Source organism: Manis pentadactyla, chromosome 2 (assembly GCF_030020395.1).
Source record: "Manis pentadactyla isolate mManPen7 chromosome 2, mManPen7.hap1, whole genome shotgun sequence".
NCBI classification, from domain to species: Eukaryota; Metazoa; Chordata; class Mammalia; order Pholidota; family Manidae; genus Manis; species Manis pentadactyla.
The window spans coordinates 29,665,879-29,691,875 of record NC_080020.1 but is presented as its reverse complement, the minus strand read 5'-3'; the positions used below and the strand labels follow the sequence as shown (position 1 = coordinate 29,691,875).

Below are 25,997 nucleotides of genomic sequence, written 5' to 3'. Positions count from 1 at the left end.
TTTCACACATTTTAAAGCAGTGGAGCTCCTCTTAGTGACCAATTTTTTAGAAACCAAATATAGACCAGGCTGGGAGAGGTACCTGAGCCCACCTGCGCCTGAAAGTGTCTCATTACCCTCACAGTGCCCCCAAGGCATCCCTGGCCTCACCCCTGCACTAGGCGGAAGAGGGGTGTGTGTGTGTGAATGAAAGCCAGCAGCCTAGCTGATCTTGACATTCTTTTCTAATCAAACAAGGAGAAATGCTTGTTTCTAATCTGGCTAATGCTTGGTTTATTCTACCTCTAGAGGACTAATCCCTTCTGATGCTCAAAAAGAGATCCTGCCAAGTGTTGTGGACCCTCCACCAGGACAACTGATGCCTCAGAAAACAGGTGGCAGGGACCTGAGCCTGAAACACAAAGACGCAGGCCAGCGCCAGTTGCGGAAGGAACTCTGTCTCCCACAGCCACACCTATCAGGCTGACTAAAGATGACCCATTGCTTGTGATGGTTTTCTGTGTGTGGGGATGTACCTGCCATCTAGTCCATTCCTCCTTGTTATTCACTCACTAATTCATGAGCATTTATTAATCACCTGCTTCTAGACTTCTAGACCACAAATGGTCTAGTGTGGAAGCTGACAATGAGTAGGTCAATGACGAACTGTTCAATCACAGGGGGAGGAGAGCAAACAGTGGAAGTGGCAGGGTCCCACCTGAAGGTGGAGTGAAGAGAGCTGGGAAGAGACTGTCCAGGCAGAGGGAACAGCCTGGGCAGAGGTAGGTACTGTTGTGATCCCATTGTACAGATCTTGGGGGAACTCACACAGAGCAGTTAGGTGACTGGGTCAAGGTCATAGGGCTAGTAGTGCCAGGACAAGGATCAAAGTTGTGAATACTGCCAGGCTCTTTGCTAAAGAACATGGCTACAGAGACAAGGAGACACATCCCTGCCACCAGTAGGCTTACAGACATTGCTTCAGGGACACAAACAAATCACCAGATGCTATTGTAACCATGGTGGAAATGCTAAGGAAACAGAAGAAATGCACTTGGTTATTCATTCATCAACTATGTATTAAGCACCCACTATACACCTAAGTTGCTGGGGATGAGTGGCGGACAAGACAGATGTGGTAGCCCCTGCTCTCAGAGTGTACAGCCTAGCAGTGGAGGCATGCCACAAGCTAATGTTTATACATTATATTTATTTGTAGTTCAATTCTGCCTGTGATAAGAGCTAAGAAGGAAAAGTAAAGGATCCCATGAGAATGAGTGTATGTCCAGTCAGGGAAGACTTTTAGAGGTGGTAAAAACTGAGTTCAAGATGTGTGTTTATGTATGCATATGTGTACACACACACACACACACACACACACAAGCACGCACAAGCACCCACTGAAGCATCTGTACAAAGGCATGTAATTAAGAGTGGCATATTAAAATGGGGCGACAGGCAGGTCAGCTTTGATTATTCTGGAGGGAACTTAGACTCTCTTGTGTCTTGTTATAGATCCAATGTGACCAAAGAAAATGACAGTAGAACGTTTTTGGGGTGAAAGGATTATACCCAACTTTATTTCCAGGTGGCAGGTCAGTCACTAAAATCCCGTTCACTCAGAGCGAGTCTGAATGCAGCAAGCTGGTCTCTGCCTCTGGGCCTCTCTGCCTGCACAGCTGTCCTCTGGGCCACTCTGTCCACACAGCCATCCTCTGGGCCTCTCTGCCTGCACAGCCATCCCACACAGCTGTCCTCTGGGCCTCTCTGCACAGTCGTCCCACACAGCCGTCCTCTGGGCCTCTGTTCTCGGCGCTGCCACCACTCCAGCCTCTGCTCTGCTCTCCTGCAGCCTTGCAGCCCTGCCACCGTGACATGCCCAGAGCACTGGGCAGAGCTCTTTATACAGAGTCAACAGCCATGTCAACCAGGGCCAGGTGAGAATCCTGGCCACAGGAACTCTAATTTTATCTACACTCCACCCCTCCAGGATTCTCTCCTCTCAGTCTATGTTCCAAGCTGGAACATTGTCTCCAGCCTCTCCAGCAAAAAGTCTTGCAGACACATAGGCTGGACTTGTGGCTCTGTCTCTGACCTCTGCCTCTTTGGTCTTAATGGCTGGAACTGCTGCTCTGGTTCCAGTTGTTGCTATAGCTCCAGTAACATCCTATTTGGCTTCCTATCTAATTTCCTTCCATCTACTCCTGCCCTTATTAAATCAACCCACAGCTGGGTCCTCGTAACCTTCATAGGGCCCCTTAAATTCTTCTTGTGAGTCACCTTGCATTTTGTAATCGCTGCCTCTAGGTGGGCTGCACTGTCAGGAAAGACAGCTCTCCCATCTCTGATCCTGAAGGAACAATTCCATCCACCCCTAAGTCCCACAGCCACCAGCTCAGCCTGAGTGTAGGGTTGGACCATAGAGTGCTCCCCGACCTGGGGAGGGGGCTGTTCCTCTCCTTGGGGAACTTTCAGCTGCTGGGTCTTTATTTTCTTTACAACCACTGGGCGTGCTTTCAATACAGGAGGCGCCAGTGCCTCTGGCACCACCCCCTTCATCCTTCCCCAGCTCCTCCATTTCTGGGGCTGATGGCACCTTTCTCTCCCCTCCACCAAGTGCCTCCTCTGCTACAGTGCCTCGCAACAATGCCAGCTCGGTCTTCAGAAGCTCTCTTACCTTCACCTCAATGCTGCGCAGCTGACATTGTCATGCCACCTCCGCCTAGCAGAGGAGGCATGCCACAAGCTAATGTTTCCCTCAGGAGTTCATCTTTTTCCTTGATGGCCAATTCCTCCTTCAGAACACCAGGCAGCGCTGCCGTCTTGTTCTGTAAAGAACTGTTTACCTCTTCAACAGCACCTTGCTGCCGGCGTTCTTGTGCTGCCACCTCTCGCATCAATGCCAATTCCTTTTTCAGGGAATCCACAGAAGTTTGCAGCTTGCATTCTCATGCCACCATTTCTTGGGTCTCCTCTGTAGACCTTTTTAATACTGTGAGAAGCAGCCTACCCACAGTCCCTGCTTCCTCATGGGCACTCTGCTTCTCAAAGGATCTGCTTGTTATATCAAGGGCCACCCCTACTGCCTCAGGTGTCACCTCCATTTGCCTCCAGTCCTGGGGTGGGCCCAGTCCTCTAGGAGGCAAGCCATCTCAGACCACATACCCATTGGGGGACAATCCACTGTCTCCCCATTCACAGGGGCAGCCTGCTGAAGCACCTCTCCCATAAGGATAGCCTGCCTTTTTCCTTGGTCAACACTGAACCCTGCCGACTACACTGATTGTCTTACCAATGGGTTTCAGCCCTGGGCAAATTCACTATGGATTCAATGTGACCAAAGAAAATGACAGTAGAATGTTCTTGGGGCAAAAGGGTTATACCCAACTTTATTTCAGGGTGGCAGGTCAGTCACTAAAATCCCATTCACTCAGAGCAAGTCTATATGCAGCAAGCCGGTCTCTGCTTCTGGGTCCCTCTGTCGGCACAACCATCCTCTGGGCCTCCCTGCACAGTCATCCCACACAGCTGTCCTCTGGGCCTCCCTGCACAGCCATCCTCTGGCCTCTGTCCTAAGCGCTGCCACCACTCTAGCAGAGCTCTCCTGCAGCCTTGCAGCCGTGCTACCATGTCGTGCCCAGAGCACTGGGCAGAGCTCTTTATATAGAGTCAACAGCCTTGTCAACCAGGGCCAGGTAAGAATCCTGGCTACAGGAACTCTCATTTTATCCATACCTTGCTTCACTACCTATTAGTGCCTCTGCAAGAAGGTGAGTAGAGGAAAGAGCTTCTCTTGATTTTGCTGCAACTGGTGAAAACTGTGATGCAGAGAATGAGCCTGAGACTACTGACTGGAGGGCAGTGTGGTCTAGTGGTTAAGATCACATGCTTGGCCAGACAGATATGCTTTGGTCATCTGGTCACCACTTAAGAGTTGTATGACCAGAGGTAAGTAACTTGACCTCTCTGACCTCTGCTTTCTCATCTGTAAAATGGTGTGGCAGATAAAGTAGGAGGGTCCACTCAACACTTTCTCTAATCCACTTCTCCCTTTCCTACTGTGAAATGAGGCCAAAAATCAAAACTCACACATTCCCAGCCACCTTTGCAGATATGGGTGCCCAGATGTTAGAGTTCTGGCTAAAAGTCTTCCTTGAATGAGAGGGCAAAATATTGAAAGGAGGAGGCTTTGTTCCCTTTGCCCTTCCTCCTCCTTCCTGCCTGAAGACTTTCCAGGGGTGCAGTTGTCCTTTTGTGACCATGAGGATGAGGAAGAGAAAAGAAGCCTGGTTCTTTGATGATAGCTGTGAGCAGCCATACAAGTCTCGGATTTTATTATGAAATGAGTGAGATAATGAATGAATGAACTCCTTACTTGTTTGAGCTACTGTTTATCAAGTTTTCTGCTATTGCCAGTTTAATGGATGTCTACATTGACACAAATGGGATAAAAACAGAACCTACATCATGGTTTGTTGTGAGGCCTAAATGAGATAACGTGGGTACAGTGCCAGGTTCATGGCCTGGCACACAGCAAGCATCAGTATGTGGTGGCCCACATGTTGGTGCTGCTGAAGAAGGGAAAACCCTTTTGGCAAGTCACCGGATGGAGTATGGGGGCAGGAAGCTGGGTGAGATCAGCCCTACCTCGATCACTGAAGTCATCAACCAGCACAATCTCGGCGATCAGCTCTGGGGGTGAGCGGTTCAGCACGCTGTGGACGGTGCGGAGGAGGGAGGACCAGCCCTCGTTGTGGAAGGGGATGATGATGCTGGTGTTGGGGAGAGTCTCCAGGTAGCGTTTGCTGTTGCAGCTAGAGGGAGACACAGGGGACAGGAAGAGGACAGGTTCAGCTCTCATCTTGCCAAGAGAACTCAGGCACATGGTTTGGTTAACTGCAAATCCCACTTATTCTCCAGCCTTTAGGAGCAAGGGAAAGCTGGAAACACCTAAGTCACATCAGAGTCTTTTTCTACTTGGCATCCTGAAGACCTGCCTCCAATCTGTCTCTGCACACACAGTGCACAGGGATAGGTATACAAGACCCCAACTCTGTGCAAGAGCAGTTACAAAATGACAGCCGAGGTTGATGAGGGCGGTGCTGTGGTAGTTAGATCCAGATGCTTGACTTAATTCCATGAGATATTCTAGCAACCTCTTCATTGGTGGCAGTGTGAGCATCCCATAGGAAACACATTATGTCCCACTGTCCTTCCTTTTGTGATGTTGGTGGTCATGGATGATCAATTTCTAAACTTCATTTCATCAGGGGCCTGAAAAATGGTGATATTCTATCATTCTTCTTTTACTAGCTTGAATACTTCTATCAAGAAAAACTACCACATCAATTATTTGCTTACTCTGAAGCACAGGAAAGACAAACTTCCTGATAATTTACCAGTTTTCAGAATGACCTGGCTCCCTAACATCCTCCAAAGATGGCCAATTATTTGTTTTCCTTATGAACTAGTAAGTTTTAACGTAATTAACATATTTCAATTTAATACAAGCATTATTCTTACTAGTTTCCAAGTAAGCCCTTCTTTAACCCAAAGGAGTCTTCTCAAGTTGGCTTCTAGTCCTTTGGACATGACCAGAGGATACTGATATGTCCTTCTTTCATAAAAGATATCAAAAGACTCTCCAGGCTTAACTTGTACATTTCCTGCCTCAAATAGGCATCAGCCATTCTGCCAAAGAACCCTGGTTCCTTAATATCATCAATACTACCATTTAGATACTGTAATATGGGCACTAAGAGCATTCACTGGTACTGGGTTGGTTATGGTTTCTATGCCTTTACAGTGGTCAGAGCTAGAAATATATTTTAATAAATACATCATGAATTTATGATAAAATTATGTATGTAGGATTACAGACTTTTACTAAACTTTAATTTTATATCATATCTCCTTATTGATTGAGGAATAATTTGCATATCATAAAACTCAAAATAAAATTCACCCTTTTAAAGTATGTAACTCAGTAGTTTTCAATATATTTACAAAATTCTATAGCCATCACCACTATCTAATTCCAGAATATTTTCATTGCCTCCAAAAGAAACTTTGCATCCATTAGCAGCCACTACCCATTATCCCCTACAACCAGTCCCTGGAAACCACTATTTTGCTTTTTGTTTTCATGGATTTTTCTGCTCTGGACATTTTATGTAAATAGAATCATATAATATGTGGCCTTCTGTGTCTGGTTTCTCTCACATAGCATGTTTTCAAGGTTCATCCATGTTGTAGCATGCAATAGTACTTAATTCTTTTTCATGGCTGAATAATATTCTGTGGTATGGATATGTCACATTTTATTTATATGTTCATCAACCAATGGACATTGGATGTTTCTGTCTTTGGGCTATTATGAATAGTTTTGCTGTGAACATTTATACAGTTTTTTGTATACACGGTTTCAATTTTCTTGGGTATATTTCAAGGAGTAGAATTCCTGGGTTATAAGATAACTCCATGTTTATCTCTTTAAGGAATTGCCAAACAGTGTCAGCACTATTTTACATTCTCAGCAGTAATGAATGAGGGTTCCAATTTCTCCACATGCTTGTCAACTACTGTTACCACCCATCTTTTTTATTATAGCCATCCTAGTGGGTGTGAAGTGGTATCTCATTATGGTTTGATTTGCATTTTCTTAATGACAAATGACGTTGAGTCTATTTTCATGTGCTTACTGGCCATTTGTATATCTCCTTTGGAGAAATGTCTAGTACATATGTATTTTAGATTGTTTCTTGTTATTATATAGAAATACAATTGATTTTTATATATTAAGCTTATATCCTGAAACCTTGCTGAACTCATTTATTGGTTTTAGTAAATTTTTGTGTGTGTGTCTGGATTCTTTAGGATTTTCCACATATTAAAACAATGTCATCTGCAAATAGAGATAGTTTGACTTCTTTTTTTCCAATCTAGATGACTTTTACTTCTTTTTCTTGTCTAACTGCCCTTGGCAAGGAACTCCAGTACAGTATCAAATAGAAGTTTCAAGAACAGGCATTTTTGCTTGTTTCTGATCTTAGGAGGAAACACTTTCAGTCTTTCCTCATTAAATATAATATTAATATAGGTTTTTAAAATAGATGCCCCTTATCAGATTGAGGAAATTCTCTTCTATTCCTAGTTACCGGATGTTTTTATCATGAATAAGTGTTGAATTTTGTCAAATGCTTTTTCTGAATTTACTGAGATGATCATATGGGTTTTGTTCTTTATTCTATAAATTAGCATATACAATGTTTGATTTTTGTATGTTGAACCATGTTGCATTCTGGGGATAAATCCTACTTAGTCATGGTGTATAATCTTTCTTCTGTGTTGTTAAATTTGGTGTGCTAGTATTTTGTTGAGGATTTTTGCATCTATATTCATAAGGCATATCAGTTTGTAGTTTTCTTGTGATATCTTTGGTTAGATATATTTTATCTCTTTTGCTAAAAATCTAGGTTCTTAACATTAACATAGTTACTTATTTGTTTTTTCCTATATCTTCAGGAAAAAAAATACCAATATTATTGCTAAAAATATGACTATAAAAAATTTAAGATTCTTTCTGCACTTCACTGTTTTTCTCTATGAGGTATATTTCATTAGGGATACTGGGAATTTTCCCAGGGCCCAGAGAGGGGACCTGAGGACCAAGTAGGCTCAGAGGGAATGCCAAAACTCCTTCGTTACGTCTCCAGCCAGAAGCCAGGTATGGCAGGCAGGGTAGTGGCCCCCAAAGGTGTCCAAGCCTTAATCCCTGGAAGCAGTGAACAAGTTACTTTAAATAGTGAAAGGGACTTTGCAGATGTGATCAAGGTTAAGATGAGTCTCAAGAGCCTCTATTACCCAGTTGGGTCCAATGTAATCACAGGGGTTCTTACAAGCACACAGCCTTTCTGGCTGAGTCAGAGAAATGAGAAGGAAGGAGTAAAGATTTGAAGTGTGAGAGGGACTTGACCCGCCATTGCTGGCTTTGAAGATGGAGGAAGGGGGTCATGAGCCAGGGAAGATGGGTGGCCTTTAAAATCTGGGACTGATAACTCTATTAAAAAATGGGTGGAGGATATGAACAGACACTTCTCCAAAGAAGAAATTCAGATGGTCAACAGGCACATGAAAAGATGCTCCATATTGCTAATCATCAGAGAAATGCAAATTAAAACCACAATGAGATATCACCTCACACCAGTTAGGATGGCCAACATAGAAAAGACTAGGAACAACAAATGCTGGAGAGGATGTGGAGAAAGGGGAATCCTCCTACCCTGCTGGTGGGAATGTAAATTAGTTCAACCATTGTGGAAAGCAGTATGTAAATTAGTTCAACCATTGTGGAAAGCAGTTTTTCCTCAAAAAACTCAAAATAGAAATTCCAGGAATTTCAGTCCTAGGAATTTACCCTAAGAATGCAGGATCCCAGTTTCAAAAAGACACATGTACGCCTGTGTTTATCACAGCACTATTCACAATAGCCAAGATATGGAAGCAACCAAAGTGTCCATCAGTAGATGAATGGATAAAGAAGATGTGGCAAATATACACAATGGAATATTATTCAGCCATAAGAAGGAAACAAATCCTACCATTTGCAACAAAATGGATGGAGCTGGAGGGTATTATGCTCAGTAAAATAAGTCAGGCAGAGAAAGACAAATACCAAATGATTTCCCTCATTTGTGGAGTACAACAACGAAGCAAAACTGAAGGAACAAAATAACAGCAGTCTCATAGACTCCAAGAAGGGACTAGTGGTTACCAAAGGTGAGGGGTGGGGGAGGGTGAAGGGGATTGTGGGATATCATGATTGGTGCACATGGTGTGTGTGGGGTCACGGGGAAGACAGTGTAGCACAAAAGCAAATAGTGACTCTGTGGCATCTTACTACACTGATGGACAGTGACTGCAATGGGGTATGGGGGAGACCTCGATAATAAGGGTGAATGTAGTAACTATATTGTTTTTCTTGTGAAACCTTCATAAGAGTGTATATCAATGATACCTTAATAAAAAAAAGGGAAAAAATAAAATCTGGGATTGGTCCTCAGCTGAAAACCATCAAGGAAACAGAAGTCCCACTCCTCATAACTAAAACCCTCCAACACAACTCAGATAAGCAAGATTGAACCAGAGCCCCAGAAAGGAATGCAGCCTGGCCAACACCTTGATTTTAGCCCAGTGAGACCCATGTTGGAGTTCTGACTTATAGAACTCTAAGAACAAATTTGTGTTGTTTAAACTATTTGTACTAATTTGTTATGGCAGCTATAGAAAACTCAGATAGAGGAGTCTTCCTTGATACTCTTTTCCTAGTATGTAAGCATTATTTGCAAACATTTAAAAAGTGGAAGATTTCACGTAAAAATTCTCATGGGTCTCATGGCAGCAACGGGCTGGAGTCGACAGTGCCACACCTCTCTATGAGGCTGGCACGCTCCGGGTCACTTCAGCTCTCACTTCTCACAACAGTCTTACACCAGAGTTGTTTCCCTCCCTTACATTCCCTCCTGCCCCTAGAGATATTATAAGTTGAGAGTCCTGAAGTAAAAGGCATCATAGGAGGGAGCTCCACAAGACTGGTCAGAAGCTTTGGGGGGAAAATTTGTGACATCTGGAACAATGGACGTAACAACAAAATCCCTCCTTTTGTGTACCACTGCAATCCACTGTTCAACTGTTACAGTGTGTCATGGTCTCTCTGCAACTTACTTTGAATTTTATCAAAACGTAAAATGAACTGATGGATGGAGAGAGGTGGATAAATATGTGTTAAAGTCAGTAGAGGAATGTTAACTGCAGAGTCTAGGTGGGAACATGAGAGTGCAGTATGTAGTTCTTTCAACTTTTCTGTGTGTTTGATAGTTTTTAGAAAGAAACGTGAGAGGAAAAAATGGGCATGGTCCATGGTCTCCTTAGTTTCAAACTGTTCCTCTGCTAGACGAACCAAAGGAAGCTTGGGGGGAAGGGTGCAGGAATGAACCCTTGGTGTCTGGTGGTGAGCTCAGTCCCAGCTTTGTGGGCAGGACTTGCCTAATTCTGGCAGTCCAATTCTGATGGACAAGTGAGTCTCTCTCTTTCCCCTTGGGACCTCTGGACTTCCTTCATGTCCCCTCTTGCTCTTCCAACTGGTTAGACTGCTTTTGTCCAGATCCCATGCAGCCCTCCAGCATACTGTTCCCTGATCTCTCTAATTCCTTTGATCATTTCAGCCAACCTTCTCTGGCAGCCTTCTCCAACTTCATCATGTTGGCCATCACAAATAAACGAAAGCACCACTTCTGAAGAATCCCTTTCTCGTAACTTGGCTGAGTCTTCTGTAGCCAACAAAGATAGGCAATATCTAGTTGTGTACAAAAGTTCCTGCTCTGGTCACTAACAAATGGAAACTCATCCCATGCTCTTGGCTAGGAAGAATTAATATCATCAAAATGGCCATCCTGCCCAAAGCAATATACAGATTCAATGCAATCCCTATCAAATTACCAACAGCTTTCTTCAATGAACTGGAACAAATAGTTCAAAAATTCATATGGAAACACCAAAGACCCCGAATAGCTAAAGCAATCCTGAGAAGGAAGAATAAAGTGGGGGGGGGGATCTCATTCCCCAACTTCAAGCTCTACTACAAAGCCACAGTAATCAAGAAAATTTGGTACTGGCACAAGAACAGAGCCACAGACCAATGGAACAAAATAGAGACTCCAAACATTAACCCAAACATATATGGTCAAGTAATATTCAATAAAGGGGCCATGGACATACAATGGGGAAAAGACAGTCTCTTCAACAGATGGTGCTGGCAAAACTGGACAGCTACATGTAAGAGAATGAAACTGGATCACTGTCTAACCCCATACACAAAAGTAAATTCGAAATGGATCAAAGACTTGAATGTAAGTCATGAAACCATAAAACTCTTAGAAAAAAACATAGGCAAAAATCTCTTAGACATAAACATGAGTGACCTCTTCTTGAACATATCTCCCTGGGCAAGGGAAACAAACGCAAAAATGAACAAATGGGACTGTATCAAGCTGAAAAGCTTCTGTACAGCAAAGGACACCATCAATAGAACAAAAAGGTATCCTACAGTATGGGAGAATATATTCGAAAATGACAGATCCGATAAAGGGTTGACATCCAAAATATATAAAGAGCTCACACACCTCAACAAACAAAAAGCAAATAATCCAATTAAAAAATGGGCAGAGGAGCTGAATAGACAGTTCTCTAAAGAAGAAATTAAGATGGCCAGCAGACACATGAAAAGATGCTCCACATCGCTTGTCATCAGAGAAATGCAAATTAAAACCACAATGAGGTATCACCTCACACCAGTAAGGATGGCTACCATCGAAAAGACAAACAACAACAAATGTTGGTGAGGTTGTGGAGAAAGGGGAGCCCTCCTACACTGCTGGTGGGAATGTAAATTAGTTCAACCATTGTGGAAAGCAGTATGGAGGTTCCTCAAAATGCTCAAAATAGAAATACCATTTGACCCAGGAATTCTACTTCTAGGAATTTACCCTAAGAATGCAGCACTCCAGTTTGAAAAAGACAGATGCACCCCTATGTTTATCACTGCACTATTTACAATAGCCAAGATATGGAAGCAACCTAAATGTCCATCAGTAGATGATTGGATAAAGAAGATGTGGTACACATACACAATGGAATATTACACAGCCCTAAGAAAAAAACAAATCCTACCATTTGCAACAACATGGATGGAGCTAGAGGGTATTATGCTCAGTGAAATAAGCCAGGTGGAGAAAGACAAGTACCAAATGATTTCACTCATATGTGGAGTATAAGAACAAAAGAAAACTGAAGGAACAAAACAGCAGCAGAAGCACAGAACCCAAGAATGGACTAATAGTTACCAAAGGGAAAGGGACTGGGGAGGCCAGGTGGGAAGGGAGGGAGGAAAAGAAAGGGGGCATTACGATTAGCATGTATAGTGTTGGGGGGGCACGGGGAGGGCTGTGCAACACAGAGAAGACAAGTAGTGATTCTACAGCATCTTACTATGTTGAAGGACAGGGACTGTGAACTTGGTGACAAGTAGTGATTTTACAGCATCTTACTATGTTGATGGACAGTGACTGTGAACGGGGATGTCGGGGGGACTTGGTGAGGGGGGAGCCTAGTAAACATAATGCCCTTCGTGTAATTGTAGATTAATGATACCAAAAAAAAAAGTTCCTTCTCTGCATCCAATTTCACAGGAGGCTTACTCAATTGAAGCAAGGTTGGAGGCGGGGGGTGGGGGGCTGTTAGCTGTAAAAAAGTTGCCAGGAGTCCATGGGATGAAACAAACTGGAGCTATTAAACAGCAGAGAGCCCTGGGTCTCTCCAACCCTGGAACTGGGCCCCACAGCCTGCCAGGAGATACACTAACATCATCAAGTATTAAAGGATGTAGACTAAATTCACTTCTAATTTAATTCAATCATGGAATTAAAGATTATTCAGAACTCAAATAAAGACCCAGCTTGGAACACAGCCTTGAACATGTGCCTTTTTTTTTGTCTACTCTCTTTCTCCCTCCTCTATCCATCCACACATTTACTTAATAAATAAACACAAATATGCACTTCAACTTTTGCCATGGGCATTAGTAATTAGTTTGGTCCCAGCTTAGCTGAGGCACCTTGCCTAAATAAAAAGTTGTGTGACATGCTGAAATGAATCTGTCCAGTATCCAGCAGGAATACTAGTTCCACAGACCTGCCCACAAGCCACCTTTCCATTGGGAGCTCATGCAAAAATCTCCATTTTTTCTCTTCATATTAGGCCTCAGATCACAGCAGACAGAGAGGCCTGGGGATGGCAGGGAGGAAGACAGAAGACCACCACCCACCCCTGGGATGCCTCCATCCTAGCAGTCCCCTTTAAAACCTGTCTGCATGTTGGGTCTTGAGATCCCAATATGGATGGTGGAGTACACCCAGTTCTTCTGCATGTAATAAATACAAACGATCACCTGGGATGCCTTCAGAAAGTAGCCACAGAGAAAGTGGTCTTAGGAAGGGGAAACTAGGGCCCTGCTCCCAGTGCAGAGGCAGGGTTTGGCCACGACTGGAGGATAACAACCTCTGCCCTCTGGCGGCTGGGCACACCTGACGGTAACAGGTGTTAGCTTGTTAATCTTGCTCCTCTCATCTGTCCTGACCCCTGGGAGGGAGATGAACCCGGAAGTGCTGACCCCATCTTCACATAATGAAAACAGACCCAGAGGTAAGTGACTTGGATCCAGAACTTAAACCTAGATGATGTTTATTTGAAATACTACCTTTTTCTTGATGACAAAAGTGATTGTAGTATAAACGTCCAGAAAACATTGAGAGACTAAGATAAAGGACAGTTGCAAAGGACAGCACCATCCTGACACCTGGGGGTGACTTGGCAACACTTAGGGTATGTCTTCCTCAGTGTTCTCCTTTGAATGTCTATTTGTTTCTACAACACAGCACACAGCATGCCCAGCTGATGGTGTCCCAGTCTCTGTGGGCTCTCAGATGCTGTGTGGCTTCTCAAGACACTGCAAGAGCCCCTCTGGGGAAGACCCAGGTCAGGCCCTTGCAGGGGGTCAAAGCAGTGACACCTGTGAAACTTCCAGCACATGACACCAATCTTGATGCCCTCTTGGCTCATTATTTTAGCTCCACATGGCACCGTAAGAGAAGAGGTGCCTGTGGAGTTTCGAACCTTACAACTAAGATCTGAGTGGAAAGCAGCCTGTCCCTCACACAAGCACATCCATGGTCAGGTGGTTCACAGTCTTATGAGACAACAACCCAAACAGGGCAAACTTTAGCTAGACATCCATGGCACAACAACAAAGAATTGGGAAAACGCATGGTCAGGGGGTGTTCCTTGATGCACTTTGAAATAATGAAGAGTTGGAGAGAGGAAAAGATGGTGGCATGAGTAGGGTGGCAGAAATCTCCTCCCAAAACCATATATATTTTGAAAATAGAGCAAATATAACTATTCCTAAAAGAGTGACTAGAAGATACAGCATGCAAGCAAGGCTACATTGGCAAAAACTTAACATCTCACAGAAAAGGGTAAGATACAAAGCCATGACCTGGCAGGACCCGAGCACATCCCCCACCCCAGCTCACTGGTGAGAGGAAAAGAATCAGAGTGAGGAGGAAGAGGAAGCACAGGACTGCTAAATAACCAGCCCTAGTAATCTGCCTCGGGAGCACAGACACACATTGTATGGTGCTCTGGATATTAGAGGAGTGGAAAAGCAAAATCCAAGACTAAGACTGCAAACAGGTTCCCACAGCCGGCTGCCCTGGAACAAAAGAAAAGCAGGCACTTTAAAAGTCTTAAAGGGACAAAGGTTTAACAAGTGGAAAAAATCGTCTTGGCACACTCAGCCCAGCAGGCTGGGAACCTTAAGGAACTTCAGGCACCATATCCCCCTGCTTGGCAATGTAGCCCCGAGGACCCTCACAGTGATAAGCAGCCTGCTGTTCCTTCCTCCCCGCCAGCATCTGCAAGCAAACCGGCTGTCCCCACCATTGCTGCAGACCATCCAGAGAGCAGCCCCCCTACAGCAACCACACAGCTTAACACAGAGGCTTCTTCCTGCACAGGGCTAACCAAACCAGACCCAGAGGGTGCTCCCTGCGCATGGTTAACTGGAACAGACAGTGGAGAGAGGCGCGGAGACCAGGCTTTGCTCTCGCGGCAGAACATGAGCCACTCACTTACAACAACTGCCAGTGCGCTAGGCCATCCCGAAGACCACCCTGCCCAGGGCAGCTCAGAGCATTAACCCTGAAGGTGCTCCCTGCATGCACTTGACCAGCGCAGACAGAGTAGAGAGGCATGGAGACTGGAAGGCACGAAAGGGCTTCACTCTTGCAGCAGAACACACGCTGCTGGCCTGTGATTCCTGCCATTGACCTAGGACATCTCAAAGGCAGCCAGCCAGGGCAGCTTAGGGGATTAACCCAGAGGCTGCTCTCTGTGTGCACTTAACTGGCACAGACAGTGGAGATTGGTAAGGAAGAAGTCAAACTGTCACGGTTTGCAGATGACATGATAAGTGTACATAAAACACCCTAAAGAATCCACTCGAAAATTACTAAAACTATTATCTGAATTCAGCAGTTACAGGATACAAAATTAATACACAGAAATCTGTTGCATTCCTATACACTAACGATGAACTAAAAGAAAGACAAATCAGAAAAACAATTCCATTCACAATTGCATCAAGAAGAATAAAATACCTAGGAATAAACCTAACCAAGGAAGTGAAAGAACTATACCCTGAAAACTACAAGACACACTTGAGAGAAATTAAAGAGGACACTAACAAATGGAAACTCATCCCATGCTCTTGGCTAGGAAGAATTAATATTGTCAAAATGGCCATCCTCCCAAAAGCAATATACAGATTCAATGCAATCCCTATCAAAACACCAACAGCATTCTTCAATGAACTGGTACAAAGAGTTCTAAAATTCATATGGAACCACAAAACACCCCGAATAGCCAAAGCAATCCTGAGAAGAAAGAATAAAGCAGCGGGGATCTTGCTTCCCAACTTCAAGCTCTACTACAAACCAACAATAATCAAAACAATTTGGTACTGGCACAAGAACAGACCTATAGACCAGTGGAACAGAATAGAGAGTCCAGATATTAACCCAAGCACATATGGTCAATTAATATATGATAAAGGAGCCATGGATATACAATGGGGAAATGACAGCATCTTCAACTGCTGGTGTTGGCAAAACTGGACAGCTACATGTAACAGAATGAAACTGGACTACTGTAAATCCACACACAAAAGTAAACTCAAAATGGATCAAAGACCTGAATGTAAGTCATGAAACCATAAAACTCATGGAAGAAAACATAGGCAAAACTCTTTTGAATATAAACATGAGCAACTTCTTCATGAACATATCTCCATGGGCAAGGGAAACAAAGCAAAAATGAACATGTGGGACTATATCAAATTAAAAAGCTTCTGTATAGCAAAGGACACCATCAGTAGAACAAAAAGGCATCCTGCAGTATGGGAGAATATATTTATAAATAACAGACCCGATAAGGTTTGACATCCAAAATATATAAAGAGCTCACACACCTCAACAAACAAAACGCAAATAAGCCAATTAAAAAATGGGCAGAGGAACTGAACAGACACTTCTCCAAAGAAGAAATTCAGATGGCCAACAGGCACATGAAAAGATGCTCCACATCGCTAATCATTAGAGAAACACACATGAAAACCATAATGAGGTATCACCTTACACCAGTTAGGCTGGCCAACATCCAAAAGACAAACAAACTGGCGAGGATGCAGAGAAAGGGGAACCCTCCTACACTGCTGGTGGGAATGTAAATTAGTTCAACCACTGTGGAAACTGTATGGAGGTTCCTCAAAAAACTAGAAATAGAAATACCATTTGACCCAGGAATTCCACTCGTAGGAACTTAGCCTAAGACTGCAGGATCCCAGTTTCAAAAAGACATATGCACCCATATGTTTATTACAGCACTATTTACAATAGCCAAGATATGGAAGCATCCTAAGTGTCTATAAGTAGATGAATGGATAAAGAAGATGTGGTACATACACACAATGGAATATTATTCAGCCATGAGAAGAAAACAAATCCTACCATTTGCAACAACATGGATGGAGCTAGAGGGTATTATGCTCAGTGAAATAAGCCAGGCAGAGAAAGACAAGTATCAAATGATTTCACTCATCTGTGGAGTATAACAACAAAGAAAAAACTGAAGGAACAAAACAGCAACAGACTCACAGGATGCAAGAATGGACTAACAATTACCAAAGGGAAAGAGACTGGTAGGATGGGTAGGAAGAAAGGGTTGAGGGCTATAAGGGTCATTATGATAAGGACATGTAATGTAGGGGGGGAGCACTGGGAAGGCAGTATATACAGAGAAGACAAGTAGTGACTCTATAGCATCTTACTATGCTGATGGGCAGTGACCATAATGGGGTATGTGGGGGGACTTGATAATGGGGGGAATCTAGTAACCACAATGTTGCTCATGTAATTGTATATTAATGATACCAAAATAAACAAAAAAAAAGAAAAGAAATAATGAAGAGTTGAAATATAGTGAATGCCCATCAATAAGGAAAGACTAAATAAATGATGAAAAATTCAAACAAGGAAATACTGATCAGCAATTAAAAACCAAGTGGAAGATGTTGATGGTAACAGAAAATATCTGTTAAGGATTTCTATTATGTCAGGCAATGTTCTAAGCACTTTATTGGCATTAAGGCATTTAATTGTCACAACGTTCTTACCAGATAGGGGCTATTATTAGAACCAGTTACAAAGAGAAGGAAACAAGGCATTGAGAAGTAACTCGTCTAAGGTTAAATAGCTGCTAAGGGCTACAGCCTGGATTTAAACCCATCTGCCCTTCATACATACTAAATATTTTTACGGGGATAATGTAAGAATGCTATTAATTGTATACACAAAAAGAAGAATATATAGGTAAAAAACAAAACTTGAGAGAACTAAATAGAAGTGTGAAGTTCGGGCTTGTAGTTTCTGCTCTCTCATGCCACAAGCCAAGTCCCCACCTCTTGCTGGGCCTCAGGTTCCCTAATGTCAGTAAGGGAGCTGGACTGATGCAGTGAGCAAGTACTAGGTGCCTGCTCTGTATTCCTTCTTTTGCAACAGCATCCTGAATCTCCCACCCCTCAACTCTACAGAGTGTTTGGGAGGTCCTTGCCTTGCCTTAAGGGTGGGCAAGGGATCCTGGCTCACCGAATCAGAGCCTTGCGCAGCTCCCCAGCCACAGTGACTTGATCCAGGATGGGCATCTGTAAACCAGTGTACATCTTTGCTGAGACAACTTGGAGAGAGAGGTAAGCTCTTCTCTGCTAAAACTGAACATGGGAGGGTAGAAGCCTGGTCTGTCTGGGGTCACTATGTGGACTGTTCCCTATCTTAAGATGAAGTTCAAATAATAGAAAACAGAGCCAAGAGTTGGTGAAAGAGGTTCCCTAAAGGGGTTATCATTTAGGGACCCAGATCCAGCGTCTGCTGTCATGTTCCAAGTGCAGATTCATAGGAGGCTGGACCACGCAGCCCAGAGAAGTGGGATCTTTGAACTTCTACATAAAAACTACTAGTAAGGATGTGGATACTTTAGATTTGCCTGCTGATGGCCATTCAATATTTGCTCTAATTTATAAGAAGTAGTTTGTATGGACTTGGAGCCAAAAAGATCACTTAGTTGCACAGACGGGGCAATGACCAAACGTCTGCAAGCTCAGTTTTCTTCTTTTTATAATGGACTTGCAGTTTTGACCTGAGAAGTGAACAGGATAGGAATACCTTGTTGCTCTGCAAACGTAAGTGTGCATCAAGTGCCAGCTTAGTCCAAAGAGAAATATCTGCACTGGTCAGGTCAATCATGGTCCCCACCTCACCCGTGCCTTGTCCTTGAACAATGGTGATGCCTGAGGAAGGCTGTGGGAGGTGTCCTGGTTGATCCCTATGACCCTGGCCATTAAGGCTGCCTGGGGCAGGAGCAGAGCCCTGACACATGGGCAGCCAAAATCTACTGACTTGCCAGTGGTGCTAGCAAGAAATCTGTGCCCAAAGGGGGCCCCGCAGGCCAGTCAAGTTCTGTTTCATGGGGATACAACCTTGATGTATGAGAAGAAAGTCCCAGAGTTAATGAGGGGAACAGATACAGAGCTATAGAGAGAAGAACTAAGGACTTTTAATGAAGGCAGTTGAAAGGGTCATAAAAGGGCCTGGTGGCCAGATTTGGAAAGATCTTCCCATTTTAGGCCCTGGGAAGCCTCGTGCCACAGCTCCTCCTGCCCCTCCTGGAGAGCTCAGCTGGCTTTTCCCACATTCCACCTGGCAGACATTCCCCTTTCTCTTCATTGCTCCTGCCTCTATCCTATTCCCAAGTCCATTCCCTACAAAGCAAAACAAAAAACAAGCACCCAAAGCACCTTTTCTCCTAGTACACAAAAAAGTTGGACTAGAGCTGGATGAAGTATTCTGATTTTTTCTTTATTATTTTGAAAAGAAGGGATAGACATAAAATTCCAAACTGCAGAAATATCACTGATAGGAAAATCTGAGCTTCCAGGTCATGGACACTGAGACTGCCAGAGCATACTGTCCCTGTGTCATACGATTAGCCACATCTATCAATAGTGTGAGAGCTGGGCCACTGTAACATCGTGTGCAATTACCGGATCACTGGTGGCCTGCAACTATGACATGCACACTATTGCTAATTGTTCTTTAGTGATTAGAAGGGTGAGTTCTTGCTTTGTTTGTTTGTTTGTTTTAAGGGGAATGATCATTTAAAAAAATATTTGTGAACTGACTGTTGTTTGAAATCTTGCAGTCTTGGACAAACAATCTTCTTCTAGAAATGGGCATCATTTTATTTTTATTTTTTTATTAGGTATCACTGATATACACTCTTATATTTCACATGAAAAACATTGTGGTAACCACATTCACCCATATTATCAAGTCCCCCCTCCACCCCACTGTCCATCAGTGTAGTAAAATGCCACAGAGTCACTACTTGTCCTCTCTGTGCTATATTGTCTTTCCTGTGACCCCACACACCATGTGTACCAATCATAACACCCCTCAATCCCCTTCTCCCTCCCTCTCCCACCCCTTCCCTTTGGTACCCACTAGACGAAATGGGCATCATTTTAACACCTTCTCATGGGAACCAAATCCAAAATAGCCTATTCCGCCAAACAGATGACAAATGTGGATTTCCCACTGGCCAGATGGGGCCTGTTGGGAGCTGCTTTGTGGCAGATGCTGGGATCTCTGTGGATTGAGAAAGAAGGCAGAAGGCCGACTACTGTTCCTAGGCCATATGCACAGCTTTATCGTGAAAAGCCAATGAGAAGCACAGACTATGAAGGGTGGAAGGGCCTGAATGTTACTTTGTCAGCACTCCTTGTTTCATAGATGAGGAAACTGACATCTAGAATGATAGGGACCTTCTCAGGTCACTGAGCGAGATACATACCCGTACTTCAGAGAGTGGCCCACCTTTATCACTTAGCAGTGGATTACTTTGGGAAAATCAGACTCTCTAAACCTCAGTTTCCACTTGAATGAAACGGGGATATACTTCCTTCCTATTAAGGCTTTCACAGGAACAAAAGAGGAACTGAACGTGAATGCACCTGGTACAGCATCTGGCTCATAAATGTGTTTCCACCTCCAAGAGGCCACAGTGTAGGTTATCTTCCAGTAAGTCATTTAAGTTCAAACTTCCATCATTCTTTCTCCCCCTCCATTTTACATAAAGGATAGTCCCTTATAATAGAACATTCTCAGAAAGATTATGTCCACTGGGCTCTGGAGCTACCAAGAAGCTAACTGGAAGTTATAAATAGCTCACGGCTCTGGAACAAAAAGAAGAGACTGGGTCTTAGTGGGTAGAGTGTGAAAAGCTCCTGCCACTTCTGCCCCCACAGATTTGGGTCCCCCCCTGACACACCCCGACCGTAAGCCTGTACTCAGTTGGATGGCTGCCCAGCCCCTCTCTATCATTCTCTGGGGATGCGACAGGCACTGGCTTTGCCGGCTTTCTCTTTAACACAGCCTGGCTGGAATCAGAGCAGCTGGAAGATTAGTGTGACAACATGAGCCAAGGCTGACATCTTTATGAAGGTCCTTTTCCATTCAGGGAAGGCTGTGCTAAGAGCCAGCTGCATTTCCCTTTTCTCAATAGACAGCCAAGGGAATCACAAAGGCTTGTTGTTATTAATTATGCACCTCTGTGCCATCAGCTCATCACCAGTTTTGCACTCATAACCTGCACCAGACTTTAGATATGAGCAGTATTTACAGGATTTGGATGTGTGCAGTCTTTTCTTTCCCTTTTGAACTCACATCTTGGAAAGACCTTTGTTCAGATCGTATCTAGTTTTAAGTCAGTTGTAAAAACAACTATTTATTAAAAAGAAAAATGAACAGCAAAATCCAACAGTTTTCTCATACAGCTGTCCCACATAATAAAATTGGTTCTCCTATAGAGATCACATGCAATGTATTCCATGTTTAAAGCTAAAACTTTAAACAGGCTGACAGCAGGAAGGAAGAACACTGGTTAATCAATATGCTATGTAAGGTCAAGGTGCCCAGAATTATCAGCATGAAATAACAACCCTAAGGACCACACTTCTGGTCCCAGTTAGATGCCAGCTGCCAGGCAACATCGTTAGGAGGAAGTTGAGCTTTAATATCAAGATTCTTGATGATTCACAAAAGAGAAGAAAAGAAAACACAAAAATGTAAAGATACATGTTTGAGGATGTTTCTGCCACTCTGCTTCCAGAAGCAAAGAATTGGAAACAACCTGTACGCCCATCAACAAGGGAATGGTAGAGTAGATTAGATTCCTGTGAAATATTACACAGCTGTTAGAAATGTCTGGGAAACATGACCAAAATACATTAAGTGAAAAAAAGCTACTTGTAGGATAAAATACATATAGAACAACATTTTTGTAAAAAAAAATGACCAAACCCAAATCCTTTCATATGTCTACATACGTTGCATAAACAAAGGAAAAAAACTACAGAAAGCTAAACTGTTACCATTTACTACCTGGGCAGAGTCAGGACCAGAGGTAGGGGCTACTATTGATTTCTTCCACCAAAAATGTATGGAGAAAGAGGTTTACAATTGGGAGGAAATTATATCTGTTGGATGTAACAGTACCTTAAACTAAGCCACTCTCCTGTTTTATCATCATGCTGTCCTCGCTACCATCTTAATGAAGTGAGAGAATTGATGATCGCCTCTACCTTCTGGTCATTATTCTCTTTTTCCTTCAATCCTTTCAAGGCCAACACCACTTAGAAATCAAACTCATCTCTGTAACCAATTTTACTGAGTGCTATTTATCTGCTCCTGGACAAGCATATATTACCCTCGGCCTGGGGAGTGAAACGCAGTCTGGATAGTCTGCTCGTTGTGTCCATTTATCTAGCTAATCCTGTTCATCAATGTGCCTAGTCCAACAACCTTCATGCACAAAGAATTAGAATTTTAAAACATCTTTCTCTTCTCTGTGAGGAATGGGTCTTAGTCTGTGCATAAGGCAGCAGAAAGAACATATGCTTGGATCTAGGTTTTAGTTTGTCTTCTGGCCATGTGAACTGGGGCAAAGAGCTCATCTTCTCTGGGGTTCAGTTTACACATCTGAAAAATGGAGCTAGTACTCCTTGTTAGATCCAAACAATTTCAGACAGGCTGGGCTCACAAGAGTTGTGACAGTGTTTTTGTAAATGAGAAGACAACATTGAAACATAAAGGAAAAAAAATCATCACAGAAAACCTCAAAGTGGGAACAAAGTAAGATGAGGCTGGGAGAGTACCCAGCACAATACCTGGACACACACACTTTGTAAAAGGCAGACATTATTATTCATGGAGAACAGGGCATCCATTTGCAGAAGACTTAGAAAAATGCATCTATTTGCAGAAATGATAAAAGAGCACAAATTGCACAACAGCTCACATGGATGCTGAGTGGTTTTAACCTAGCATAAATCATAGGGGATATATGCCCCTTTGATTTCCAGTTGACAGGCAGCCATTTTTGCTTATAAGCCATTTACCCCTGTAATTTCAACCCAAGTGCTGGATTCACTGAAATGTGTTTTTAAAATTACAGAAAAGAAGTCAACTTGAGAAATTTTATTGGCTGCCATTTTATTTTTAAGGCTTATGAGCACCTTTAAATTCCATTATTAGGTCTGATGGATCAATAACTATTGTCTTGAAAGAAACACCATTGTTCAGAAGGGAGTCATTTAATTTCAGAGGAAAGCCGATTTAAGTCTCTTGAAAAATCTGTGGTGCTCCAAAGAAACCTGGACTTCTTCCTTTCCCAGCTCACAAATCATTCGTGCTATAGCCCCTCTTTCCACAACCCTTGCCCCTCCTTACACAACTGCCTCGCTAACAGCCTGCCAAACTAGGGACTCTGCATCACTCACATTCTGAGCATCTCTGGGGCGCTAACCTCACACTGAAATACTCCATTACAAAAGTGTCAAGTGAACTTACTCCACTGCATGAATCATGATTAGCGGATAAAAACTGCTAATACGCATTAAATATGTCTTCCAAGCCTCGCACTGTTCTGCGGAGGGTTTGACAAACCTCTTGATGCTATGGGGGGTTGAAGAGGGTGGGTGCAGACTCCAGCCACTCATTCCCACTGCAGAGGGTGGGAGGAGGTGTGCCAGCCTCACTGTGACCTGAACATGGCACACAAACTCCATCTTCCACACCAAGCCACAGACCACAGCTGACCTTGGGTCATTTTTAGATTGATTACCTGTTATGCCTCAGGCATTTTTTGCTATTCTAGGAAACCAAGTTAATTAAAACCACCACAAAAACATAGCAATTTGGGAAAGGATCCCATCACCATTTCTATCTTTTACAACATAAATGGTATTGTGTGTTCAATCCACCTACTTGACATCATCATTTGGATGTTTAATAGCATCTTAAACTTGACTGAAATCAAAATGTCCATTTCCCCCAAATCTGCTCTTCCCACAGTCTTTGTTTCTGTAAATGGCAATTCTTTCTCACCAGTTGCTCTGGCCAAAAACCTTGGCATTATACTCAACTCCTCTTTTTTTCTCATATCCACATTGTCTGTAACTAAATCCTGTCGTCTCCACCTTCACAGTATATCTAGTATATCTAGAATGCAGCCACTGATACTGGGCTACTCCCACTGTGGACTAGCACACTGCCACTCTTCTCTGCCTTCCTGAAATGTACTCCTAATTAGTCTCCCTGCTTCCACCTGTGGCTGCCTACAATCTATTCTTAACATAGTAACCAAGTGAAAGTTTGAAAATGAAAATCAGATCATATAGCTCTCTGCTCAAAACCTTCCAGAGCTTCCCATCTTACTCACTTTGGTAAAAGCCAAAGCGCCACCATGGCTCTGACATCTCTCCAGCCTTGCTTCTCATCACTCTCCTCCTGGCTCACTGGGCTCCATAAACAAAGCATGACGGCCTCAGGGCCTTTGCACTTGTTTCCTCTGTCATGAGGGCTCTTCCCCATTTAACTGCTCTGCTAGGCCCCTACAAAGATGTTCATGTCACCTTTGATCAGAGACCTTCCCTGACTACTGGAAATAAAACACATCGCACTCCTAGCACTTTCTCTACCCCTTACTCTGCTTTTTATTTTCCTGTATCACTTACAACCATCTGAAAAATTAATATTTCATTTGTTTATGATCTCTGCTTGCCCCTCCCACCCTAGTGGAATGTAAGCTCCAGGAAGGAATTTCTGTTCTTTCTCCAGGGACTAGCCAAAACAATTACACACAGTAGGCATGTGATAAATATTTGCTGAATGACTTGCAGAGAAAGTTTCAAGTGACTAATAAATAGGCTTGAGATCTCTTCCAGGCAGAGACTGACATTGAATCATTTTAGTCTAAATGAATAGGGCTAGCTGCATTTTAGATGGGCTACAGATTGGGGGTGGAGGAGTGGGAAAGGAGTCCTTAACACACATGCACAGTCACCTTAGATTAAGTTTCTGATTTCATTAGCTCTGGATACATCTGTGAGGTGGCCATGCAGGGCCGGAGCTCAAAGGCACACGCAGCAGCTCCACCAACAGCTTCCCTTGGCCCCCAGGTTCCCCAATATGGATGCACAGCTGGCGACACCTTTTGAATCAGGGAAGCTCAATTCTTGTAACATCCATGGCTTTTCTAGCTCAGGCTAATGTCACCATTGGAGAATATTCCTCTGTTCCTGGGAATATTTATAAATATCAAGCCTCCTGGTTCTCAATCCCTCAGCATCTATCACCAAGGCCACATGATCATGGGGGTGAAGGTGGGGGTCCTGGATAGGACCCCAGCTGCTAGCTCTCAAGAGCCCAGGGGGCTGTTTCCCTCAGTGCTCTCCCGCCCCTGGTCTCCACCCTTTTATCTGGGTGCTTTGGGCACTGTGATGGTTGGTAAATCACCATAACAAACCCATTTCTAACTGTACCCTAGCCACAGGCCACGCTTCACCCTTTGATTCTTCCATTTGCTGACCTGGAAAAGGGAATGACAACGATGATGACAGTAACAGCAACGGCCCAACGTGTTCATGAGGGATACTGGTCTGTAATGTTCTTTTCTTACAGTATCTTTTTTTGGCTTTGGTATCGGTATAATCACAGGCTCGCAATGAGCTGGACAGTATTCCATTCTCCTTAATTTTTTGGGAGAGTTTGTGTAGAATTGCATTATTTCTTAAAATTTTTTTAGAATTTACCTGTGAACCCAACAGGGCCTAGTTTACATTCTTTAAAAGATGTAGGGTTATTCAGGTTACACATTTCTTCATGACTGAGCTTTGGTAGTTTGCGTCTTCAAAGGAATTTGTCATTTCATCTAAGTTGCTAAATGTATATGCATGAAGTTGTTCAGAATATTCCTTTATTATTTTCTTAGTAGTTATAGAATCTGTAGTTATATCACCTCTCTCATTCTTGATATCAGTAACTTGTGTTTTTTACCTCATCAATCTAGAAGTTTATCAATTTGACAATCTCAAAGAATCAGCTTTTGGTTTCATTGATTTTCACCTATTGTTCTTCTATTTTCTATTTCACCAAATTCTGATTTGATCTTTTTCTTTCCTTCTGTTTATTTTGGATTAATTTACTCTTCTTTTTCTAGTTGCTTAAAGTAGAAGGTGATATCATCAATTTGAGACCATTTTTCTTTTCTCTTAAAGACAGTTCATGTTACAAATTTCCCCTTAAGTACTGCTTTACTGACATCCTACAAATTCTGATGTATTCTGTTTCATTATTGCTCAGTCCAAAATGCTTTCTAATCTTCCTTTTGATTTCTTCTTTGACTCATCTGTTATTCAAAAGTGAGTTACAGTTTCCAAACATTTTGAAATGTTA

The 25,997-nt window shown here is 43.1% G+C and overlaps 1 protein-coding gene across 2 annotated transcripts in view; it reads right to left on the bottom strand.

The window, feature by feature from the left end:
- The window catches only part of GALNT10 (polypeptide N-acetylgalactosaminyltransferase 10), a 256,916-nt gene that overhangs the window by 101,045 nt on the left and 129,874 nt on the right, over positions 1-25,997 (bottom strand). For both annotated transcript variants that reach the window (XM_036909479.2, XM_036909566.2), the window contains exon 4: positions 4,627-4,793. In XM_036909479.2, the coding sequence (XP_036765374.2) occupies positions 4,627-4,793 (167 nt within the window). The remainder of the gene's footprint in view (positions 1-4,626; positions 4,794-25,997) is intronic.